The following is a 27,071-nucleotide window of genomic DNA, read 5'->3' as shown; positions in this document are numbered from 1 at the left end:
GCTCCTATGATGCTGCTTGGCCTGCTGTGTTCATCCAGCTCTGCACCTTGTTGTCTCGGTTTGCAAGGATACCAAGTTTTGTTGAACATTACCACACCCAATCTATACACATTCAGATTGTAATCTGTCTGCCTGCTTTTGCTACCAAAGAGGGTAGCTTCACATTTACCCCCATTATACTGCATCTATCTTGTATTTGCTCTTTTGCTCAACTTGTCCAAATCACACTGAAGCTTGTCAGCATCGTCCTGACAGCATAATCTCTCGCCAGCTTTGTGTCATCTTCATTGATATAGTTGACTGGAGACTGAAACATACTTTCCTCATCTAAGCCACTGATATTATTTTTTTTTCATGTTGACCTATTTTTCTAATCAAACTGCACCACAATTGTGAACAACTGGGGTCTAAGCACTGCTCCCTGCAGAACCTCACTAGCTACTGCCTGCCACTTGGAAAAAGATCTGTTTATTCCTGTTTTTTATTTCCTGTCTGCCAACTAGTGCGTAACGAATGACCTCCAATCCCATGTGTTTTAGTTTTACACGCTAATCTCTTGCACAGGACTTTATCGAAAGTTTACTGAAAATTTAATTAAGCAACATCCATGGCTCCCCCTTACCCACTCTATTAATTATATCCACAAAACATTCTAGCAAATTTGTCAAACATGACTTCATCTACATAAATCTAAATTGACTTTGTCTGATCCTGTCACCATCTTCCAAATGCTCTGCTATCACAGCTTTTACAATGGACTCTAGCAATACCAATGTCAAGATAACTGGTCCGTAATTCATTGTTTTCTCTGTGCCTTCCTTCTTAAATAATTGGGTTACATTAGCTACCCTTCAATTTGTAGGAACTGTTCTAGAGTCTCTGGAATTTTGGATTAGACCTCTTCCATATCTAGGGCCATGAAGGTTATCAAGTCTTGGGGATATATATGCCTTAAATCCTGTTAGGTTCTCAAGTAGCATTTCCTGACTTATACCAATTGTATTACATTGATATCTCTTCCTCCTTCCTATTTAAACTGAGTTGCCCCAATTCTTTTGAATGTTAATTGTGTCTTTCTTTGTGAACACATAACTAAAGTATGTATATAATTGATCTGCTATCTCGTTGTTCACCAGTATAAATTCTCCTATTTCTGACTGTAAGGGATCCATATTTGTAGTTACTAATCTTTTTCTTTACATAAACCTATAGAAAGTTTCATTATAACTTATATGCTCCCTGCAATTTTACTCTCACACTCTCTGGTCTCACAACTCGACTATTAGTTTTCCTTTAAACTCTCCGTAAAAGCATACCTAACTTTTCATCATCACAGAATTTCTAATGGTAACATAATTTCCAAGTACATGATTCAACGATGTAAATTATTTCAAAAGCATCAGTGTGCCATTTCACTTAAAATCATCTCCACAGGATCACAGGTATTAGTGAAGAGGAGTTTACAGGGTCAGTCTGAGATGGGTTTGCTATTGTCATTTGCAGTGCAGGAATTAATACCAAATGGCCCACCTGGTTTTGCGCCTTTTCACAATTTGGTACAACTGAGTGACTTTCCAAGCTGTTTGAGAGACCAGTTAAAAGTCAATCATGTTGTTAAAAAAAGAGTCAACTATATCAATGCAGGTCTGGAGTCACATGTAGACCAGCAAAGGGTGACAGATTTCCTTCCCTAAAGGGAATTAGAGAAACAGATGGGTTTTTAACAGTAAAAATAAATAATGGGTTTGATCTATGTTAGACTAGAATTCAATTCCAGGTGTATGAATTGTATGTAAATCCCACCAGCTGCTATGTCCCCAGTGCATTGGCTTGTGCCTGTGGATTACCAGTCTTGTGACATTACCATGATATTACCACATCCTGTAGAAAGAGTTAATTGGTTGAAGGTGGAAGCTCCACTCCTCATTCAGAAGACATTGACCGACAAATCTACTGGGCATCTGATTGCACCAGGTTAGTGCATGGTCAATGGTAGAGATGAGTTTTGGAGGGGGTGGGGGGGAGGCAGAAACAAGAACTTCTCCCTCTGCTGAAAAACCACAACAAAGCGGGAAGCATTGCCTATGGTGTTGAGGTTAGTTTATTAGCATCGATAGAGGATTTTGAGTAACTAATAGAAGGTAGAGAGTTAGGATAAGAGGAGCATTTTCAGAATAGCAACTTGTAACTAGCAGAGTGCCAAAGAGATCAGTGCTGGGCCACAATTATTTACAACGTACAGGAGCCCCCAATTTCCGAATGTCTGACTTACGAACGCTCGTACGTGGGAATGCAATTGCATACAGGAATATAATTTTAAAGACCCAACATATGAACATTTCTTGTACTTACAAATGGCTTTATACTGTCCTGCACTGTGTTCCAACTTGTGTACAAATCAAGACAACAAGGTGCAGGGCTGGATGAACACAGCAGGCCAAGCAGCATCATAGGAGCAGAGAGGCTTGTCCGGAGGGAGGAGGGTAACTTCTTCAGGCTAGGCATCCTTAGCCTCTCTGCTCCTATGATGCTGCTTGGCCTGCTGTGTTCATCCAGCCCTGCACATTCTTTTCACATACTGGGCCCAATCTTCAACTGCGGAATCAAACAAGTCAAGCTTCCCAAATAACAGCATGGTGCCAGAAAGACTAGCCTCTCTGCTCCTATGATGCTGCTTGGCCTGCTGTGTTCATCCAGCCCTGCACCTTGTTGTCTCGGATTCTCCAGCATCTGCAGTTCCTACTATCTCTGATTCGTGTACAAATCAACTTGCGTGTGGAACCTGTTTGCAACCCAGGGACTGCCTTTATATAATAACTTCGATGAGGAAAGTGAATTTACTATAACCAATTTTATGAATGACAAAAAAAATGCAGGAAAGCAAGTAGTGAGGATGACATAAAGAGTCTATAGAGGGAAATAGTCCAGTGTCTGGTGGCTCAGTGGTTAGCTCTGCTGCCTCACAGCACCCGGGTTCAATTTTACCCTCGGGCGACTGTCTGTGTGGAGTTTGCACATTCTCCCTGTGTCTGCATGGGTTTCGTTTGGATGCTACAGTTTCCACCCACAGTCCAAAGATGTGCAGGTTAGGTGGATTGGCCATATTAAATTGACCATAGTGTCCAGGGCATAGTGTAAATTAGGTGGATCAGACATGGGAAATGCTGGGTTACAGGGAAATTAGGGGAATGGGTCTGGGTGGCATGCTCTTCAGAGGGGCGGTGTGGACATGTTGGGCCGAATAGCCTGTTTCCACACTGTAGGGATTCTATGAACTTTCTTGCTGACTGCATAGGCCTCTGTAGCCGACGTACAGTAGAGTCTTTTGGAATTGGAAGTCAATGTCAAAAATAGTGTGCCGACACCGATTGCCATGGATAGAAATTTAGAGTCGTGCAGCTTAGAGGGAACATTGATTTAGACGGAAATCAAAACTGAAACTGCTGGAAAAGCTCCGTGGGTATGGCAGCATCTGTGGAGAGAAATCGGAATTTCAGGTTGCGTGACCCTTCCTCGGAACTGGCAGCAGCTAGGAAAATGTGTGTTTATATGCAGAAGTTAGGGAGAAGGGAGGGGGTAAGGAGTAATCAATATGTGGGATAGAGCCCAAACAGAGAAAAGAACAGTTGGACACACAAAGGAGTGGATAACAATCTGACTAGGAGGATGATTAGCCATTAATCGGGACTGCTAGTGGCTAACAATGGGTTGTGTATAATTGCAAACTATGTGATAACAAGTAAAAACCGAAAGAACTACGGATGCTGTAGATCAGGAACAAAAACAGAAGTTGCTGGAAAAGCTCAGCAGGTCTGGCAGCACCTGTGAAGAAAAAATCAGTTAACGTTTCAGGTCCGGTGACCCTTCCTCATAACAAGGCCTGGTTACTGCAAAAAAAGATCCTGAGCTTCCAGTTGCCTGCCACCTCAACACACCACCCTGTTCCTTGGCCAACATCTCTGTCTCAGGTTTTAATGCAGTGCTCCAGCAAAGCTCAGCACAAGCTGGAAGAACAGCACGTCATTTACCACTTGGGGACCCTGCAGCCTTCTGAACTCAACATCAAGTTCAATAACATCAGGACTTGAGCTCTCCCATTTCCTTATCCCAACCTCCACACACCAGGCCTTGTTATCACAGAATCTGCTATGTTTCACAACCTGTTGTTAGCCACTAACAGTCCCCATTAACAGCTATTCACCCTCCCAGCCAGATCATTATCTACTCCTTAGTCTGTCCCACATATTGTTTACTCCTCATTCCCTCCCCCCACCCTATCTTCTGCATATAAAGTGACATTTTCCTAGCTACCATCAGTTTTGAGGAATGGTCACTCAACCTGAAATGTTAACTCTGATTTCTCTCCACAGATGTTGCCAGACCTGCTGAGCTTTTCTGGCAATTTCTGGTTTTGTATCTGACTTACAACATCTGCAGTTCTTTCAGTTTTTCTTGGTACAGACTGGTTACGTGAGTATGCAAAAACTTAGCAGGTGGAATATAATGTGTGAAAACATGCGGTAATGCACTTTGGCAGGAAGAATAGAGGAGCTGAGCATTACTTAAATGAGGATGATTGCAGAAAGCTGCAACACGGAGAAATTTGGGACATATACATGTCCTTGTGCAAAAATCACAAAAAGTGAGTATCTAAGATCAACAGGTGATAGGAGTGCAAATGGAATGTTGACCTTTATTTCAAAGGGAATGGAGTACAAAAATTGGAAAGTCTTGCTAGAACTATACAATGCTGCAACTGGAATATTGTGAATGGTTTTCATCACTCTATACAAGGAAAAATATACTGGCATTGGAGGCAGTCAAGAGAAGGTTCACTTGGCTGATACTGGGTTCAGAGGGATTGAGGAGAGATTGAGTAGACCGGTCTTGTACTCATTGGAATTTAAAAGAATGAGAGGAGATCTTATTGAAGTGTACAAGATTCTTAGGAGGCTTAACAAGGTAGATGAGGAGAGGTTTTTCCCAACTGTAGAATTGTTTAGGTTCAGCCAGCATCATTTTAAAGGGGTAACAAATTTAAGACAGCGATCAGGAGGAATTTATTCTCTTGGAGGGTTTACTATAGAATTTACTATGGAATTCTTTACCACTGAGGGCTGTAGATCAAATTTCACCTTCATATCTAGCCTTGATGTTTGCTTCCACAGTGTAACAAGGATCTATTGACCATTTGCTTAAAATTATTCAATGACCCTGCCCCCCCATCCTCCCCCGCTCAGACCCTAGGTCTGAACACTCCCACAAGAGGAAACATCATTTCCATGTGAACTTGTCAGAACAGTTCAGAATCTAATAATGTTCAAATCAAGTCACACCTCATTCTTCTAAATTCCAGTGGAAACAATGCTGGTCTGATAAATATTCCTCCTCTGAAGCTGACCTTCTCACTCCAGGCATAAATCTACTTAACCTCCTTTGAATCGCCTCTAATGCATTTACATCCTTCCTTAAAGAAGGAAATCAAAACCAAACAAAATATTAAAGATGTGGTCTTACTCATGCCCTGTGTAACAGAACCATAACATCCTCACTTTTATGTTCAGTTCCTCTTGTAATTAAGGATAGCATTCCATTCTCTTCTTAATTACTTAGTGTACTTGCAAACTGACCTTCGGTGATATGCACCAGAACACCTTGATCCTCTGCAGTCATTCTCCAATTAAGTAATAGTCTGCTTTTTCATTCAAACCTGTAAAACTGAATAACTTTATGTTTTCCATATTATATATTATTTGTCAGATTTTGCCCACTCACTCAACCAATCTATATCCATCTGCAATCTTCACCACATACTTTCCTATCTATTTTTATGGCATCTGCAAATTTATCTACCATGCCTTTGATCCCTTCAGATATGTAATTGATAAAGATTTTAAAAGTTGAGGCCCCATACTCCCTGCATGACTTCACTTATCATATTCCGTCTTTCAGAAAAAAAAGACTCATTTATTCTTATTCTCTATTTTCTGCCAGCCAGCCAATCTTCTATCCATGCTAATATGTTACCCCTGCACTATGAATTTCTATTTTGTTCAATAACATTTCACATGGCAATTTGATAAATGCCTTCTGGACATCTAAGTACAGTACATCTACAGGCTCCACTATTCATAGTGCATGTTACTCCATCAAAGAAATTCACTAAATTGGGCTGAAAACCATACTGAATCTTCCTGATTATCTTGGTACTTTCTAAATGCCTAGCTTTAACCCCTTTAATGGTCAATTCCAACGACTACGAATACTACGGCAAGTAACTCACCTCCTAACTCCCCAAAGCCTGTCCACCATCTACAAGGTACAAGTCAGGAGTGTGATGGAATACTCCCCACTTACCTGGATGGGTGCAGCTCCAACAACACTCAAGAAGCTTGACACCATCCAGGATAAAGCAGCCCGCTTGAATGACACGACATCCACAAGCATCCACTGCCACCACAATGGACGCTCAGTAGCAGCAGTGTGTACTATCTACAAGATGCACTGCAGAAATTCACCAAAGATCCTCAGACAGCACCTTCCAAACCCACGACCCCTTCCACCTAGAAGGACAAGGGCAGCAGATATATGGGAACACCAACACTTCCAAGTTCCCCTCCAAGTCACTCACCATCCTGTCTTGGAAATATATTGCCGTTCCTTCACTGTCGCTGGGTCACAATCCTGGAATTTCATTGCTAATGGCATTGTGGGTCAACCCACAGCAGGAGGACTACAGCGGTTCAAGAAGGCAGCTCACCACCACCTTCACAAAGGCAATTAGGGATGGGCAAGAAAATGCTGGCCAGCCAGCGACGTCCGCATCCCACAAAAGAGTAGTAATTTTTTTTTGTGCTGTGGGTGGTGTGTGTATGTAATGTGCTACTAGAGGAAGTGGTGGAGGTTGGTAAAACTTCAACATTTAAAAGACATCTGGTTGGATATATGAATAGCATGTGTTTAGAGGGATATGGGCCAAATGCTGGCAAATAGGACTAGATCAGATTGGTTTGTCTGGACGGCGTGGATGAGTTAGGCTGAAGGGTCTGTTTCCATGTTGTATGGCTTTATAACTATCTTATGATAGCTATCAAACTAACTGGTTTATAGTTTTTTGTTTTCTGCCTCCCTTCTGCTACTTTCCAACCTGATGGGCTCATTCCAGAATCAGGTGTATTTTGCAGAATTGACACTAATGCAGCTACTTCCTCACTAGTCACCTTTGATAAGACCATGAGTTGAAGTCTACCAGGACCTGAAGACTTGTCAGCCTGCATATCCATTAATTTGCTCAGTACCACTCGCTAGTGATTGCAATTTCACCAAGATCCTCTCTCCCTTCACTTCAAATGTTGCCACATGTAGAAAATTCCTTTTCAGAATGAAGTTCTACATTTTAAAAGCTGCAGGATAATCAGACAAAAAAACCAGCAAGAATAAACATAAGAATCCTATCCCCAACAGATTCCCAATCTTTACAATTCAGGATTGAAACTCTGACATGAAGATAAAGTGGGACAGTCACATCGGAATGTGATGTCTCTGTGATACCACTACTCAGTTGGGTTGCCTTAGCTGAAAGCAATATGATCAAGCTGTGATAAGTGCATCTTTCACTTTAGAAGGGACTTTACATTCTGTAAGGTGGGAAAGGGAAGGTCATACATCAAAACTCAATGGGATGTAGTCTACACATTGGAATTTCATGTAATGAAACTAAATTGGAAGAGGTTATTCAATACAATTTCATTCAATGGATGGCTTTGGGATGGAGGGTGTACCATTTGAAATGGAGACAAATGCAAATGGGGCAGAGTTTGTTCCATTTGGAATCTAGATAATGTGAGTAGGTAGGATGAGGTTTGGTCCATTGTGTATCCAAGCAATGGGGGTTATTATAGCAGGGCTTGCTCCATTAGAGTTATATATAAATAAATTTGATGTGAGGGTTTAGTCCTATTGGATTTCTAAGCAATGGGAATGAAGTGATTCAGATTTGTTCCTTAGGAATTATTTATTTTACTCATTCATGAGAAATGGATATCATGGGCTAGTCCAGAATTTATTGCCCATCTCTCATTGCTCAGAGGGCAGTGAAGAGTCAACTGCATTGCTGTGGGTCTGGAGTCATTTATAGACCAGACCAGGTAAGATGGCAAAAACATTAGTGAATAAGATGAGTTTTACAACAATCAACAGTGGTTACATTACCACCATTAGATAGGATGTTTTTAAATTCCAGATCTTAATTTAATTGAGGTTTCATATAGACCCCGTCCAGTGACAATATCAGTACACCACCTGCCTCTCCCAGAACAATTGGCCTGGATGGAAAGGGTCTCTTTTCCATGGGAAGTGTTTTAGTACATTGTGATTTTAAACAAAAGGAATGAATGAGAAAGGAGCTATTGCATTGTTTTTGTACACGGTGGAAGAACAAGCTTAGATATTTCTGGACTTTAGCATCAGCCAATCTGTTCCTTGAACTTCAGTCTTTTGAGCAAGCACAAGTTACTATCTATTCCTCAAGAAAAGTGAAAGGCAATGCCCCTTTTCACCTTATTTGTATTTACTTTACTTATTTTGAATTTACTGCAAGTTTAGAAATATTTAGCATTCGATGAGTATTCTCTTGCGATAGAGAAGGACAAACACATTAAGTCATTTCAGAGATAGTAGGAACTGCAGATGCTGAAGAATCTGAGATAACAAGGTGCAGAACTGGATGAACACAGCAGGCCAAGCAGCATCAGAGGAGCAGGAAACGTCAGCACATTAAGTGATTTCACCTGTTTGAGCCAAGATGGTACATTCTGTGTACATTCTACACAGATACACATTGTACACATGGCACCTTCTACACTCCAGTAAAAGATGACATTTGTTCATTAAATTCAGAAACATGTATTTTAGCTGACTAGGATTTTTTTCCTTTTTTTCTTAACTCTCTGATTCTTCCTGGGCTGCCCTGTGTCTTAATTCACCATTAAGCTTTTGAGTGGTGACAGACCATTCAATCATGGAGGGAGTCAAATTTGATTTAATTCTCAAACAACAGAAACAATTGTGCTTTTAGGTGGGAAGGATGGTTATGGTCACAGATCATAAGCAAGTAACTTGGAAAAAATATGTTCCCTTCTCTGGGTAATGAACAAATTTCAACATGACCCCATTACCCAAGTAGGGATTCATTCATTTAATATAGATCAGGCATTTGTATCTAAGACATTTTTGACTCTATAATTCATTATCAAACCAGATGGTACATTCATAAATTATCCTCAGCATGAGTGTAACACTGGCAAGACAACATTTATTTTTCACTACTCATGACCCTGAGGACATTAAAAATCAACACAACTTGTAGAATTGGAATCACATGTAAGTAAGTGATGCAAGTTCCCGGCTGAGAAGAATAGATTCAACCATTGGATTTTTACTATAATATAGAACTTTTCAGTCTCTTTTTTATTGGCGTAAGCCCAAAAATTATAAGATGTATTCAATTCAATAACTTTTATGACAAGATTTGAACTCCTGACTAGGGCTGTTAGATCTTTAGCATCACTGCTAGATTGAGCTGATGGTTTAACAGGGCATACTGTGCTGCTATGTACTTCAGAACAAGCTACAGTAGCACTTCAAAGCAGTGCTGCCAGCAGTGCCTTCACAAGATCTAGTGTCAAGAAAGGCAGTTCAACAGTAGCATCTTCTACCAAGGCAACCTGGTCAGCATCAAAGTGCTATAACACTCAAAGCTGAGTGGGACATGTTGTTCACATGTGTGATACAAGACTCCTGAAGTAACCGCTCAACTTGGAACTTGATTGCTGCAGGAGACTCCCAGGAGAACAGCGGAATCACTTTTGGCATGCTCTCAAAGCATCCCTGAAGAGATCAAATATCCCTGCAGACTCATGGAAGTTCAGGCCAGCTAAAATGGAGAGGGTAAATGAGGTCAGGAGCTTGCAGAGGCAAAGTCGAGGCATTATTGGTAGAGTGCACAACTACCAAACTCTTTATCTGCCCAACAAGCACCACCTGCTTCATATTTGGCAGAGACTACAGATTGTGCATTAGACTTATCAGCCATCTCAAAATCCAGTGAACTGGAGCAGAAGCAAATCATCCAAAGAGACTGCCTGAGAACAACTAGGTACCATAATCCAGTATAGTTAAGGCATTAATAGGTTACTTAATAAATTAAGCATCAATGATTAATTGTGAATCACAGTGGATGTTTCTCAGCACTCCCTTCCCAACATCATTGTGGGTCTACCTACTGCAATTAGACTGCAGCAGGTCAGGAAGACAGCTCACCATCATCTTCTCAAGGGCTATTAGGATGGACAAAAAATGTTACCCAGTGTTACACACATCCCATGAACAAATTTTTAAATACTGGTCGACCTACAATTTCCTGTTCTACAATAGTTTTATTGGGTCAAAATTTGGTAGTAAATGAACCAACTTTTATCCCCTTGGTACTGCACAGGTACACTTTCTATATCCCTGGAGCAGTGATTTCCTAAAATGGATCAACCTGCAGCCAGCTGAGGATAGAAATGGTACAAAGTAGGATAAAGTAGGAGACCATGTGCAGAGTTCTTTGGCAGCATACTTATGTTTGTGACAAGAAATTTATGCCAGTGGCCTGAAAGAGCCTTGACATGCAATTAAATGTTCAAAATAGGACATTCTTCAAGATCTGCTCCATTGCACAACCAATCTTACCAAAGGTGGAGGAAGCAGATTCAGTTGTAACTTGCAAAGGAGATTTGAATATATCTTTGAAAAGGAGCCACTTTTGGATTATGAGTAAAGTGCAGATAATGGGAATTATTGGATAGTTCCACCAAGAGCTGGTGCAGTCCTGATGGGCCGAACGACCTAGTTCAGTAAGATTTTCATAAAAATCCAATGAGTTTCACTCTTGCCCTGCAGGGAAGGAAACTAGCTTTTGCTACTCAGTCCAGCAAAATGTTAAATAAGTCACACATAAAAATGATTGATTCTCAAATGGTTGAGCAATTCCTGGCTAGTATACATACATCCCAAGAAGAAAAATAAAGCTCCACGAGTCAGCAGATTCTGCATTTTCACCACTCTGTCACTGAAGTAAAGTCAGACGAGAAGAGCAACCTCTGAAAACGCCTTCCTTGAATACACCACCTTGGATCTATTTCCACCGCCCATGATCACTTATCCTAGAATTCGATTACTGTTCAGCACAGAAAGTTTCCCCTAACTTTAACCAGTTTTTTTTTTTCAAAATCCTTAAATTTCCGAAGGGGATTGGAGAGAGCCATTTTTCTATTGTAAGATCAGAACTGCCCTAAATGGCAGGTAGACTTTGCTTTTCACTGTGGGATGAGAGATATTTAGAAAATATATACACAAAATGATTAACTGACATATAATGATATCATAGAAAACCAATGCATGATCATGGGGTAAAACATGAGATGAAATGATGCATAACTTTCTTACATTTGCTTGGGAGCCCTCAGCAATGGTGGAGAGAGAGAAATTATCATTGTGCTGTTCCAGCTGAGGCCTGTATTTGCTGAAAAAAACAAGGGAGAATGTTTCTTTTAATGTATTACATTCATACAAATTACTGCAAAGGACAAATATAACATTTCACCTGTGAATTATGTTGATTTTTCTGACTCCTCAGTACACAATTACAATTCACATAGTGTTGCCACTGTGAGAAATTTCTTTTGTCTTTCATTAAAACCATTGTTCATAAAATGAGTTTTTAATCTTCGGTTCATCAGAGAGAGACGAGTAGAATTTAATGCAGGTTACAAGGGACACACCCACCAAAGGGATGGAGTAATAGTGAAGTCACTAAGCTAGTAGTCCGAAACCCCCAACTATCAGGTTAATGTTCTGGGACCTTGGGTTTGAATCTCACCATGACAGATATGAATTTTGAATTCAATAAAAACACAACCAGCTATGTAACAGTGACCATTGCTGATTGTTGCAAAAGCCCATCCAGTTTACCATGCCTTCTCTGATCAACATGTAACTCCAAAGCCACAGCAATGTGGTCGACTCTTAACTGCCCTCTTAAACTCTCACCATTTAAATAATAGGCTTTGAAAAATTCATCCAGCCAAAATGGGGAGGCAATGACATAATGGTGTTATCGCTAGACTAGTAATTCAGATACCCAGGTTTCAAACCCCCCATGAACCCTGAATTCAACATCTAAAAGAAATCTCTGAAATTAAAACTGTAATGATGGCCATGAAATGATCATTGACAAAACCAGAAAACTAATATCACTTAGGGAAGGAAATCTAGCCTAAGTATGACTCCAGACCATAGCATTATAAGTCAGCCTTAACTGCCTTCTGAAATGGCCCAGCAAGTCACTCAACAGCTAAAAAGCCTCAGAAAACAATTTAAACCAGACAGACAAGGGCACCAGAAAGAACAGCTGCAAAGTGCTCCTTACTAACATCTGTGGGCTCCCAAAATCAGGAGAACTGTGTCAGGCTAGTTAAGGAAAATCCTGACATAGACTCACAAAATGACACTTGAGAGGCGTTGTTGCAGACATTACAAAACCTGGTCTATCCTGCCCCACCAACAGGCCAGATTCAGTAGACATGGTGGCACAATAGTATAGAGTCAGGAGGAGCTACTCTGGGTATTCTCAACTTTAGCGCTGGATGCCATGAAGTTTCATGACATCAGGTCAAACAAAGGGCAAGAAGACTTCCTGCTGATTACCATGTAATATCCTCCCTCAGCAGATGAATCAGTGCTCTTCCATGTTGAACTTAACTTGAAGGAAGCACTGTGAGTGGGCAGGATGGGGGGATTGGGGGACTTCAATGTCTACCGGGAGGGGCTCAGCAGTACCACTAATGATTGAAGGACACAGCTGTTACAGTGGGTCTGCAGCAGGTAGTGACAGAACAAATAAGAGGGAAAAACATACTCACCCTTCTCCTCACCAATCTGCCTGCTGCAGATGCAGTTGCCACTGACAATTTTGGTAACAGTAACCACTGTACAGTTCTTGTAGACAAAGTCCTTCCTGCACAATGAGAATACCCTACATCGTGCTGTGTGGCACAATTACCTTACTAAATGGGACAGACTTTGAACAGATCTAGCAACTCAAGAATAGGCATCTATGATGCACTGTTGGCCATCAGCATCATCATAATCACACTCCAATACATTTCTGCAACCTCATGGCCTGGTATATCCCTCACTCAACCGCTACCAGCCAACCAGAGGATTAGTCCTGGTTCAACGGAGGGTGCAGGAGCAGCACCAGGCTACCGAAAAAACTAGGTGTCGACCTGGTGAAGCTATTGAACAGGACTACTTGCAAGCTAAATGGCATAAGCAGTAAATGAGAGACAGAGCTAAACAATTCCACAACCAACGGATCAGATCTAATGTCTGCAGTCCTAGCATGTCCAATTGGGAATCATGATGGACAATTAAATAACTCACTAGAGGAGGAGGTTCCACAAATATCCCCAATCTCATTGATAGGGGAGCCCAGCATAAGCGATAGGGCTAGAGCATTCCAAACAATCTTCAGTCAGAAGTGCCAAGTGGATGATGCATTTCAGCCTCCTCCAGAGATTCCCCTAGCATCACAGATGCCAGTATTCAGCCAGTTCAATTCATCCCATGATTTATCAAAAAATGAATGGTGCCACTGGATACTGCAAAGGCCACGGGCCCTGACAACATTTTGGTAATAGTCCTGGAGATTTGTTCTCCGGAGCTTGCTGCTCCTCTAGCCAAGTTGCTCCAGTACCATTAAAACACTGGCATCTACCCAACAGTGTGGAAAATTACCTAAGTATGTCCTGTACACAAGCAGCAGGACAAATCAAACCCAGTCAATTACTACTCCATCAGTCTTCGCTCAATCATCAGTAAAGTGATGGAAGGTGTCACCAACAGTGCTATCAAGCAGCACCTGCTCAGCAACAACCTGCTCAGTGACGCCCAGTTTGGGTTCTGCCAGGGCCACTCAGCTCCTGACCTCATTACAGCTTTGGTTCAAACATTGACAAAAGAGCTGAATTCCAGAAGTGGGGTGAGAGTGGCAGTCCTTGATATCAAGGCTGTATTCAAGGAGCCCTAGCAAAACTGGAATCAATGGGAATCAGGGGAAAACTCTCCACTTGTTGGAGTCCTATTTGCCACAAGGTTATGGTTGTTGGAGGTCAGTCTACTTGGGTCCAGGACATCTCTGCAGGAGTTCCTCAGGGGAGTGACTTAGGCCCAACATCTTCAGCTGATTCAAAGACATTCTCTCCATCAAAACATCAGAAGTAGGATGTTTGCTGATGATTGCACAACGCTCAATGCCATTCACGACTCTGTAGACACTGAAGCAGTCTATGTTAAATGAAGAAAAACCTGGTCAATATCCATGCTTGGGCTGAAAAATGGCAAGTAACAGTAGCAACATGCAAATGTCAGGTAATGATCATCTCTAATAAGAAACAATCTACCCATCACCTCTTGATATGCAATGGCATTGACCAGAAATTGAATCCATATCAAAGCGCTAAGGGTTATCTTTGACCAGAAATTGAACTGGACTAGCTATATAAATACAATGGCTACAACAGCAGGTCAGAGACTAGCTCACCTCCTGACTCTGCAAAGTCTGTCCATCATCTACAAGGCACAAGTCAGGAGTGTGTTGGAATACTCCCCACTTGCCTGGATGAATGCAACTCCAACAACACTCAAGAAGCTTGATACCATCCAGGACAAAACAGCCCATTTGATTGGCACTACATCCACAAACATCCACATTCTCCATCGTCAATGCTCAATAGCTGCAGTGTTGACCATATACATGATATGCAGCAATAATTCACCAATGTTCCTTAGATTGCATTTTCCAATCCTCTAACCACTTCTATCTAGCAGGACAAAGGCAGCAATACATGGGAGCATCACCATCTGCAAATTCCCCTTCAATTTGCTCACCTTGGAAATATATTGCTGTTTCTTCAGTGTCACTGGATCAAAATTCTGGAACTTCCTCTCTAAAGGCATTATGGATCTACCTGCAGAGCATGAACTGCAGTTGTTCAAAAAGGCAGCTCACCACCACTTTCTCAAGGGCAACTAGGCATAGGCAATAAATGCTGGCCTAGCTAGTGACACCCACATTCCATGAGTGAATTAAAAAATGGACAATTTCACATTTTTCCACATTATAATCCATTTGCCAAAACTTTGCCCACTCATGAAACCTATCTGTTTGTTTTGTATCTTTATGTCCTCTTCAGAACTTACTTTAAAATCTGTCTTTGTGTCATTAGTAAATTTATCAATCATATCTTCAATCTGTTCATTTTCCTGTCACAATCTGTTTAATTTGTTATCGTAATATCTTTCTCTTTTGCCTTGTTTCTACTCTTTGACTTACCACAACTTCCAAACTTGATCCCTTGCCCTGTTATTTAGTTTAAAATCCTGACAATTGCCCAGTTATGCAGTTTGCAAAAACACCTACCTCAGCACAATTCCAGCGAAGATCCCACTTTCCCCAGTACTTGTGCCAGAGACTCATGCACTGGAATCCACTTCTCCTGCACCAGGCTTTGATCCATATATTTATTCCTCTTATCTAATTTGTTAAGTGCCAATTTGTACATGGCTAAGGTAATAATCCAGAAGTTATGACCTTTAAGGTTCTGCTTCTTTTGGATTTGGTGCCTAGCTTTCTTTGTCCTGCCCATGTCATTAGTACCCACATGGGCAATAAGGACTGAATCCTCCCCTACTACAAGTTCCTCTTGAATCGATGCCCCAGACTCTGGGACCAGGAATACAACACAGCTATCGGGACTCACTGCAGAAAACTGTATCAAGCCCTCTCATTATACTATCTCCCACTTTCATTTCATTTCTTTTTGGTCTCCCCACTTGAATGGCTTCTCATACTGTGATGCTATGGTCAGTTAGTTCATCCAACTGCAACCCTCACTCTCATCCAGACCGTCTGGAAGGACTTCAAGCCAAATGATAATTCCAAATCCTGAAGGTCTTGCTCTCTGGATCCCTTTACCTGCCTTACTTGCAATCACATTCTCCTGTCCATGAACACTGACCAAATCAGAAGACTCCATTTTAAGAGGTGTGGCTGCATCCTGATACAATGAATCCAGGTAACATCTCTTTCTCTGATGTGTCACAATATCTGTAGCTCAGCCTCCAGCTCATAAACCCTGACCTGAAACTGCTTGAACTTCAAATACTTACCACAGAAGTGCTTGCCCTGGATCACACAAACATCCAGGAGCTCCCATGTGCTGCAGCAGTGAGATATCAACTTCCTGCCATCCTTGAAGCATTCTAACTAAATACATAACGATATTATTTAAATACATACTTACTTATGTTTTAGTATATTTTATTAACCTTACCACTAGTTGCTATTCTATTTTGACTCTCAGGAATAAACCTTCACTTATCAGACACTCACAAAATAACTGGTCTCTTCTCCTGAGGGATAATGATTCTATTTTGTATCACGTGGGCTTTCACTTCGTCTGTTCATGTATGCCCATTACATTCTTGTGGCCAAAAAGGATTTCCTTGATGGATTCAGTCCATTCTTTCATCATTACATCCTGCACTTGATGTGTTACATCTTCCTGAATAGTTTGTTTGATTCAAGCAAGGTGCCTGTTTTTCAGACTCAATGTCTTCGCTGGATTAATGGCTTCCAGAGCACGTTAACCTGTGGTATTTCCCTGAATCTGGAATATTTTACATTCTGTCTTAGCATTCTCAACTTTCTTCGCAAGTAGGCTGCTCTTATCATTGTGTCTGCTTTGTATGTCTACTTGCCTTGTTCCATTGTGCTGGCAACACATTGCAAGGTGACTTCATCATTGACATCATATTACCTAGGCACTGGTATTGTCATTACTAGTTGTTGATTTGAATGAAAGCTACTTCCTGTTCAGTGCCCCAATACCACTGCATATCCTTAACTATGAGCTTGTCTGGAGGTTCACACTCTGATTAGGCAGAACTTAGATAGTTCATTGCACTGCTGCCACATCTACTGATCACTGCATTGTGCTGTAGCTACCACATTATCAAGATCTGGGTGAAGACCTTTTGCTTTCAGTACATGACATATGTACTTGACTTTACACATTTTCAAATGCATCTTTATCTTGTTCAACTTCAGGGTCATCTGGTGAGCTCTCTCTAGCCATTGGATTAGGTTCAAAACAAGGTCTGTGATGGTTTCTTCCACTGTGTCTCCACGTCTACAAACTAGCAGATGTGTATTGTTCCATCATATAACCTTATCCTTACCGTTAGGAGTTCCATTTTTGGGTCATCACTTTGAGTTACTTTGCACAAGTTTGCGAAGCTCATGATGTTGCATGAAGCATACAGGTATCCATCTGACACCATGTTTGTTTGATGCTCTGCTTCTATAGTCATCATTCTAACAGGCACAACTATTTATCATCTTTGGACTTGATGCCAACCTTTTGTGGCTGTGTAGAATGATTCATAAGATATGTTGGCTGAAATTTCTGCAGGAAACAAATTTATGGGTTTACATGGATAACAAGGTATAGAGCTGGATGAACACAACAGGCCAAGCAGCATCAGAGGAGCAGGAAGGCTGACGTTTCGGGCCTAGACCCTTCTTCAGGGTTTACTTTCCTTCTTTCCAGCCAAACACTTGTGTGCAAACTCATTCCACTCAATTTAGTTAGAACACTGCCTTCTCTACATTAGACATGCTTCCCTTTCTTTTGTGTGGTGTCCTCTGTAATATTTACAATCAGCCTTCTGGCCTCGAACATTTTGCTGTAATTACTGTGATTATTTCTTGTTACAGAGCTTAAACTGTGTCTTCAAAACCTTCAGTATCTCTCAAGCCTGCCTTTTGCTGTCCCTCAGTGAGGTCTAAGGTGCATTGCAGCTTGCAGCATACTTTCCCCAGCACTGCGAGCAGTTTGTTCCTCTTATTTAGTGGTTCTGTTAAACAGGGCATTAATAAGACCACACTTCTCAATTTTGAAGTGACCTGTGACTGAAAAAAATTTCAGTTCTTTCTTACATCACCTTTCATTTCCACAGCACTGGGAAGTGGAAAATTTGCAGCCATTCTGGCTCACCCAGTAATTTGTATAATTTAAAATGTATTTTTCTAAGCACAGAGTAAATTTTCCTCGACACTTTCCTAACAAACATTCAACATGGGATAGATACAGAGGAAGCCTCTACATCTCTTGTACATTGACAACTGGGAAAGTGGTAGAAACACAGAACATAGAGAAATAGGAACTAGAATAGGCCATTCAACCCTTCAAGCCTGCTTTGCCATTCATTATGACCATGGCTGATTATCCACCACAATACCTTGTTCCCCGTTTCTCCCCATACCCTTTGATCCCTTAGCCCTATGAACCATAGATATCTTCTTCTTGAAAACATTCACAATTCAGCCTCAATCCTTTCTGTCACAGAGCATTCCACAGGCTCACCACTCTCTCCGTGAAGAAATTTCTCCACTTCTCAGTCTTAAATGGCCTACTCCATATCCTTAGACTGTGACACCTGGTTCTGGATTCCGTAATCATCAGGAACTTCCTTCCTGAGCTAACCCTGTATCAGTGGAAGATATAAAAATACTTGATAGCTACTCTGTAACACTGCATAATAGATGTTTGTAAGTAAGAACAACTATTCAAGATAAACAGGCGTGACTGAAACAACATTTATAGGATGCAAGACAACAAGGCGCAGGGCTGGATGAACACAGCAGGCCAAGCAGCATCATAGGAGCAGAGCCTCTATCACATTGCTGATGCTGAATGCAAACATCAAGCTAAAAAGCTTGAAAAGACCTCTGAAGCTGCTTGGCCTGCTGTGTTCATCCAGCTCTACACCTTGTTATATCAGATTTCTTTGCAGATGCACTGTTCACCTACAGTCTTTAAAGAACTTAATGGACGGAATGACATGATATCCTGACCTTAAGCACTGTCAAGGAATGACCAATACATCAGCCAGATGTTGAAGGTAGGGATGCAGAGTTCATCCAGTCTATCAGCCAGTCCCTCAGCCTCGATCCTCTGGAACTGGGCAGGAGAAACTCAAATAGGACTTTTGCTCATGATGTAGGGTTACCAATTGTTCCAAACTGTACTGGAGTTTTCCAGAATTAAAGATTAATCTCCTGAGCCTACTGCCTTGGCCGCAGAAAAATGAGGAACATTTGGAACTAGAGGTGGTATTTACTGCTGACAGAGGGGTGTTGCCTGTCTCTTTTAGCGAATCCCATTAAATGCCATTCAGAATTTCACTGGACAGCATAAACCTTCACTACAATAGAGCGCCAGGAATGCAGGTCCTGCCCACTGGGAGCTGCCAGTCAGAACCCAGCGGCTTTATCTTAGCCTCATCAAGGAGGCTGCTGCAGAGAACACCCCAGGCCTGGGGCTGCCACTGGACCCAACAATACAGGTGAGTGACTATGGCACGGGTGGGGGTGGGAGTGGGTCACTTGGAGCAGAGGGTGCAGTCACCTGCAAGGACTAGAGTATCTCTCAGCTGGATTCCAGGCCCGTCAGTCAGGTAGTGCGTTAGTGCCGCCCAGGGAGCCTACAAGCAAACACAGACAGATTTGTTTGGTACCTTCTCATTACACTGAGCTTCCTGTCCCTGCCACTTGGTTAATATCAGTGATGGTGGGTCTGGTCCTTGGGTGGACATTAATTGCACATTTAAGGGTAGGAATTAGCAGCAGGGCCATCTGGTCCATGGGTCTTCCAATCACAGATCGAATCAGAATGATAGTGAGATTTGTGGGTTTGGAAGGTGCTGTCTAAGGATCTTTGGAGAATTTCTGCAGTGCTTCTTGTATAGAGTAGCAGTATGTCTCGAGTGTTGGCAGTAAAAGCAGTGGGTGTTTGTGGATGTGGTGCCAGTCATGTGGGCTGCTTTGTTCTGAGTGGTATTAAGCTTGTTGAGTGTGGCTAGAGCTGCACCCATCCAGGCAAGTGGTACTGGAGGGGATAGATGAGTGTAATGCTGTTGATGTGGTGTACACAGATCTTCAAAAGACATTTGACACAACAGATTTGGTAGAAAAGTTATTACTTAAGCCAGCTTTCCACCTGATTATATGTCGCAGCACTACCAAACTCAAGGGGCATTACACTTCTCCCTAGGTGTGGAAGGACAGATTACACCCTCAAAGCTGTATCCCCACATGATCACTGAAGAATAAATGGTTCAGTGAAGTTATAATGAAAGTAGAAATTGAAACGATATAAAATAAATATCGACTTGCCATCACCTATATTACCAATATACAAAGTCAAGAGCTAGACCTGTTCTTTGAGAGTTACAAACAAATGAGAAATTGGAACAGGGCAAGATTGTTTTCAAGTTATTTCAGAGCTTCAAATACATGGAGACAGGGGTTTCTTCCTCAAATTTCTCTGTCACTGATTCAGTGTGTGGGGGAGGTGCACTGATGACAAAAATGCTTTGTAAAAGCACTTCACATTCTCAGTGGGGAGATTATAGCAGCCACTCCCCGATCAGGAAGTCTTTTCATCCTTGAATCTGTGCATCTGCAAATGAATTGTTATCTCAGACAATCACAATTTTCTATTAATGGGAGCAAATAAGTGGGTAAAACTTTATAATCTTTGTCTCTGCATGACACTCAATGTCTCATTTAATATAAACATCTGGCAGGTAAAAGAGTGGGAATTCAAACCCTCCAGTTAAGATCTAAAAGCAGCTCTACATAGCACTTTCTAAAACAAAAATAAAGGAGTTTTTCCAGGCTTCAGCTAACACTGTTTCCTCGATCTAAACAACCTCAGTCATTCTTATTTCAGTCTGTGGCATATTGCTCATACTATGACTCCCATGCATAAATGCCACTACACCCAAAGTAATTTGTTATATGGAGAGGCCTTTGAGATGCTTACAATAAAGTGCCCCCTTGGTGTATCACTTTTGAATACAGAAGCAACGTTAGTATATCTCCCCACTTCCACAGTATTCAGGAGTTGCATTACGTTAATGAAAACAGTATGGTTACATAGAAACAGACGGGTTGATTAGAAACAGCCAGTAAATGTTTCTAAAGAGGAAATCATGTGTAACTGACTTTCTAGAAGTTTTTTGAAGAGGTACCGGAGAGGATACACGAGTGCAATGCTGTTGATGTGTACGGAATGCTGTACACGGACATTCAGAAGACATTTGATACTGTACCACATAACTTATGGATGGCATGGTGGCTCACAGAGCCAGGGCCCCGGGTTCAATTCCACCCTCGGGCGACTGTCTGTGTGGAGTTTGCACATTCTCCCTGTGTTTCCACCGGGTGCTGTGCAGAGTAGGCGGATTGGCCATGCTAAATTGCCCGTAGTGTCCAGGGATATGTGGATTAGACATGGGGAAATGCTGGGGTAAGGGAATGAGTCAGGGTGGGATGCTCTTTGGAGGGGCAGCGTGGGTTTGTTGGGCCGAATGGCCTGTTTCCACACTGTAAGGATTCGATGATCAATGAACATTCTTGATAGAAAAATTCTAGCTCATGGAATAAAGGGGTCAGTAGCAGAGAGAGAAGGAGTCACTTGGAGGGGAACTTGCAAGTAGTGGTCCCCATTTATCTGCTGCCCATGTCCTTCTTGAAAGAAGTAGTTGTGGGTTTGGAAGGCACTGTCTCAGGATCCTTAGAGAATTTCTGCAGTGCATCTTGTAGATAATAGCAGCAGTGTGTCCTGAACGTTGGCAGTGGATCCTTATGGATGTGGTGCCAATCAAGTGGGCTGCTTTGTTCTGAATGGTGTCAAATTTGTTGAATATTGTTACAGCTGCACCCATCCAGGCAAGTGGGAAGTATTCCATCACACTCCTGACTTGTGCCTTGTAGGTGGTGGACAGGTTTATGGAAATTACTAGGTAGGTTACTTGCTGCTGTATTCCTAGCCTTTGATCTGCTCTTGTAGCCACTATGTTTATGTGACAAGTCCAGTTGAATTTCTCATTAATGGTAACCACAACAATGTTGATAGTGGGGGAATTTAGTGATGGTAACATTATTGAACGTCAAGGGGTGGTGGTTAGATTGTTTGTTATTGGGGATGGTCATTATCTGGCATTTATGTGAGGTGAATGTTACTTGCCACATGTCAGCCCCAGCTTGGATGTTGTCCAGATCTTGTTGCATTTGAACATGGGTTGCTTCAGTATCTGAGGAGTCACTGGACAACCAGGAGGTCAACACATAAGACATTTTTCACTGAAGCAATAGCAGCAATTATTCAGCCACTAAGAGTCTATCAAACACTGTGAGGGAGAAGTCATGTGTAGACAGAAACCAATCTCATGTGAAGAAAAATGGATTAATTGTGTTTGTATACTCAACTGCTTTCACAATTAGCTTTCCTATTGATGCCAGTGCAATTCATTGAGTTAAATCATGCAAGCTACCATGGTGAAATTTGAACATAGATCCTCTTGTGTATTAAGATATGGTCATAGCCTCTGTACTTCTCATGTGAGGAAGAACAAGACCATCAGACACATTAAGGACCTCAGATCCATTGAGATTGTCAGACCATTAAGACCATTTAAGGCTGTCCTCCCATTCAGACCCATACTCTTCTCACAACCTTCCTAAGATATTGGAAAGAAAAACCTGCAGCTAATTCAAAGATTCTGTGAAACTCTTCTCTGACTCTATTTCATCAGAAAGCCAAAGTGTCACATTGCTTATTGATAAGACAAAGTGTGGAGAGCTGCATGCAGTCATAATCTTTATACTTCAGAATGACACTGTAGGAAAGGTCAACTTGATGAATCATAGAATTCACTGTACTGTGCCATGAGGGTCTGGTGGTTGTAAACTAAAATTATTTTGCCAGTTTTGATTGAGTCATTAAGTCATTTCTCCTTTCCTTGCACACCCTTATCCTCTACTATTGTAACATTCAGTTGTTTCTTAGCTCAGTCCAAGATTTCTGGGAGTCAACTGCAAGTGTTCATCGCTGTCCGTGCGGTGAAGGATTTCCCAGCAATATTTTGCCTTTTACTAGTGTCCCTTAGGCCTACTCATACTGAGATGTATGTAATTGAAAGTGATGTTTTGCATTTACCTTCTCTCCACTTACATACACCATATAGAAACACAGAAGATAGGAGCAGGAGTGGGCCATTCAACCCTTCAAGCCTGCTCCACCAGTCAATATGATCATGATTGATCATCAAGCTCAATTACATAATCCCACCTTCCTCCCATATCCCTTGATGCCATTAGCCGCAGGATTTACGTTCTTCCTGAATTAACTCCACAGAGGTCGGTATCCTGTCACTAAGGGCCCCTTTCCTTACATGTGAAAAATCATTAACACTGATCCAGATTCCTTAGAATTAGTTCTCAGAGTGAATAGAATAGCTGACGCTCCTGTTTATATCTGTTAGCCAAAGCCCCCTGATTGGACCAGATTAATCAGTGAACTCATATTCTATATTGTCCACCTGGCTGACTTTGCTGCAATCACTACATCCTTCCCCCTCTGACTCCTCCTGGGGCATTTGAGCACCAGGTGAAGTTCCTCCAACTCTGCCTTTGATGCATTCAGCGTTTAATGCACAGTAGCTTGCCTCCTGCGCACAGAGCATCTCAGAAGAAATTCATTCTCTTCTTCAGGGTGAAGAGGCATTGAGGAAGCAACATCTGCCATGTCAGATTCTGAGGTATCTTCAGCACTTGATGGAGAGGGGGAACCCATGGGCTCCAGAACAGTTGGAAAGGCAGTTGAGGAATATTTTGCTCCCACACCATTTACGAGTTTGCAGCTTTCATATGGTCCATGTGCTTGTTTAGGACCATCGCATCTGCTCAAATTTCATATATCACTGGACCTGACCTCACGTCAACCATGCCTTTTACCCATGCAGGGCCAATCCCATAGTTGCTACACCAGATGTTGTCCCCTGAAGTAAACTGTCTCTCTTGCTTACTGGAGTCTTGTGTCTGATGTTCCTGACACCGCCTCCCCCTGCGCCCCCCACTCCCACACAAGGAAGGTCAGATTTAACCTATTGTAGAGTGTTCTCCCTATTAGCAAGTCTGCTGGACCTATCCCTGTAGTTGCATAAGGGGTGCTCCTATAATCAAATAGGAACCAGGATAGTTTGGTATCTAATGCAGCTTTAGGCTGCTTCTTTAAGCCTGCCTTCAAAGTTTGGACAGCTCTTTCTGCCAGACCATTGGAAGATGGATAGTATGGAGCTGTCCTTTTTTGACGAATACCATTTGACTTTAGGAAATACTCAAATTCCCTGCTGGTAAATGATGACCCATTATCTGTGACCAACACTTTCAGCAGTCCATGTATTATAAAACATGCACAGTTTTTCTATCATCATTCCCATGTTTGATGAATGAACTCTATGCACACCCAACCATTTTGAGTGGGTGTCTACAATGACTAAGAACACTGAGCTCATGAAAGGACCGGCATAGTCAAAATGTAACCAAGTCCGGGATTTACCCAGCCATTCTCACAAATGTAGGGAAGCTGCTGGTCACAACATTTATCCTTATTGACACTCTGGGCACTGTCTCACCAATGCAGCCAAGTCAGCATCTAATCTTGACAACCAGACATAACTTCTCGCCAATATCTTCATTTTTTAAACCCCTGGATGACCCTGGTGGAGTTCAGCCAGGATCTGGCAGTGACCTTTGCTCAGGACAATCTTGCTCCCCATAATAATATGCCACCCTCTCCTGTGTTCTGATCTCTCCGGGTCAAGAAAGGTTTCATTTCATGTTGTGACAGCTCTTTGTATCCCCCATAACCACCAACAGCTTCAGTTTTGCCAGGACCGGATCATGCTGCATCCAAACTCTGATATTGTCAGCTGTGACTGGAAGTGTGTCCAGAAAATTTAAATCCATCATGGACTCTTCCAGTGGTGGTATCACCGGCGTTGTATCTGCCAGCAGTAGGTAGCTCAGTCCATCCACAGTTGCTACTTAGCCCCCCCAGATGATGTTCCAACGTGTAACTATATGCACTTAGTAGTAGAGCCCCCCAACTCCACTGGCCTGAAGCTAGGGTGGCATTGCCTTGTCCTTTTTAGATCGGCCTAGCAGGAATTTGTGGCCTGTTATTATTATAAAGTTACATCAGTAAAGGTGGTACTTCCTGACTCCAAATATGACCGTCAAACCTGCCTTCTCTATCTGGGCGCATTTACGTTCTGCATTAGCCAAAGTCCTAGATGCCTATGGTATTGGGCACTCCTCTCCATTGGGCCACCAATGAACTAATACTACCCTGATGCTGTATAGGGCATCGCATGTCAGGACTAGATCTCGCTTGGGATCATAGTGTGTCAAACCTTAGAGGATGATGGCTGTTCCTTCACTTCCATGAAGGTTATGTCTTGGCTACTCGGCTATTTCCAAGACTGACTCGTTTAAGAGTTGATGGAAAGGTGCCAGGATGGAGGCCAGGTTATGCATGAACTTTCCGTAATAATTCATCAATTTAAGGAAAGAATTAATCTCTGGTACAGACATGGGAGCTGGATGAACTTTGATCACTCTCACATTATCTTCCAACGGGTGTAACCCAGATTTGTTGACTCAGTAGCTTAAGTAGGATACTTGGTTTGCCTGGAGCACACATTTTTCACTTCAAATATGTACCTCACCTGGGAAAAACATCTAAGGACTGTCTCCAAGTTCTCTAAGAACTTATTGGTCTTCCCTGTTATTAGCATACCATCAAGGTAAATGGCGACCTACCGTAGACCTTGTAAAATGTTCTCTATCATCTGCTGAAACATTGCACAAGCTGATGATTACCTTAAATAGCAGTCTCATATCTTGGTACGAACCCTTATGAGTATCAACTGTAGCATACTTCTGGCAATCCTCATTTAACTGCAATTGCAAGAACGCAATTGCTCATGTACAGCTTCATGAAGGGCAGTTCCCCCCCACTCTCCCCCTCAACCCCGCCAATCCCGCCAGCTTTGTGTATAAACCGTCTATGCAGAGGATTGGGTATTTATCCAGCTGCAAAAATCGTTTTACCGTTTGTTTAAAATTCCCACAAAGACAAACCGACCCATCGAACTTCACAATCAGTAGTACCGATTCCACAAACTGGACTGGTTTGATAATTCCTTTGCTTTCCAGCTTCCGATTTCTGTCTCTAATTCTTCCCGTAAGACAAATGGTACTGGGTGGGCCTTGCAGAATCATGGACAATGTGCAAGCTCGCCTTGGCTCCTTTGATAGTCCCTAGACCTTCCTGAAAAGCTTCTGGGTATTTAACTAGGATCTCTCTCAGGCAGCCCTTTCTAATCAAAAAAATGGTTTTAGTATCTGGTATCTTAGGGAGAGTTAGGCTCTGAATAACCACAAGAGCTATGAGTCCACAAGCTGTCAGGAGAATTAGTTATTGCTTTTCATCTGCCTCAATGTCATTTGCTTGGAAAAAAAACACATTCTTTTCACATACTGGGCCCAATCTTCAACTGCGCGATCAAACAAGTCAAGCTTCCCAAATAACAGCATGGTGCCAGAAAGACTTACCCCAACTCAGAGACAACTGTTGTGAATGAATTTCTTCAGGAATGTGCTTTTCTGTCATCTCCACTGAAATAACTCCACAAAGGCCTGTATCCCATCACCAAGTCACCCTTTATTCACATGTGGAATATCCTTGACGCTGATCCAGCTTCGTCAGAGTTAACTCACAGAGTGAACAGAACCTCTGACAATCCTGTTTATATCTGTCAGCCAGCACTCCCTGATTGGACTGGATTAACAGCCCCAATCAGGGAACTCATATTCTATGAGGTCCACCTCGCTGCCGATGTTACAATCACTACACTTCCATCTAATATTCTTCCGTAAGATCACCCTTTACTGCCTCTTTCTGCCTCTTCTGCCTTTCTTCCTAAGCTAGATTCCAAATCCTGTGGTGAACCATGTAGAAAGATAAGATAGGGTGCTACTCTTCATCAAA

General features: G+C 42.0%; 1 protein-coding gene across 1 annotated transcript in view; it reads right to left on the bottom strand.

The window, feature by feature from the left end:
• LOC109938966 (chondroitin sulfate proteoglycan 5) overlaps positions 1-27,071 on the bottom strand; it is a 99,562-nt gene that overhangs the window by 2,987 nt on the left and 69,504 nt on the right. Inside the window, exon 4 of the mRNA XM_048596157.1 lies at positions 11,491-11,566. Coding sequence (XP_048452114.1) covers positions 11,491-11,566 — 76 coding nt within the window. The remainder of the gene's footprint in view (positions 1-11,490; positions 11,567-27,071) is intronic.

Source organism: Rhincodon typus, chromosome 4 (genome assembly GCF_021869965.1).
Source record: "Rhincodon typus isolate 14 chromosome 4, sRhiTyp1.1, whole genome shotgun sequence".
Taxonomy (NCBI): Eukaryota; Metazoa; Chordata; class Chondrichthyes; order Orectolobiformes; family Rhincodontidae; genus Rhincodon; species Rhincodon typus.
This window is presented reverse-complemented; position numbering and strand designations above follow the sequence as displayed.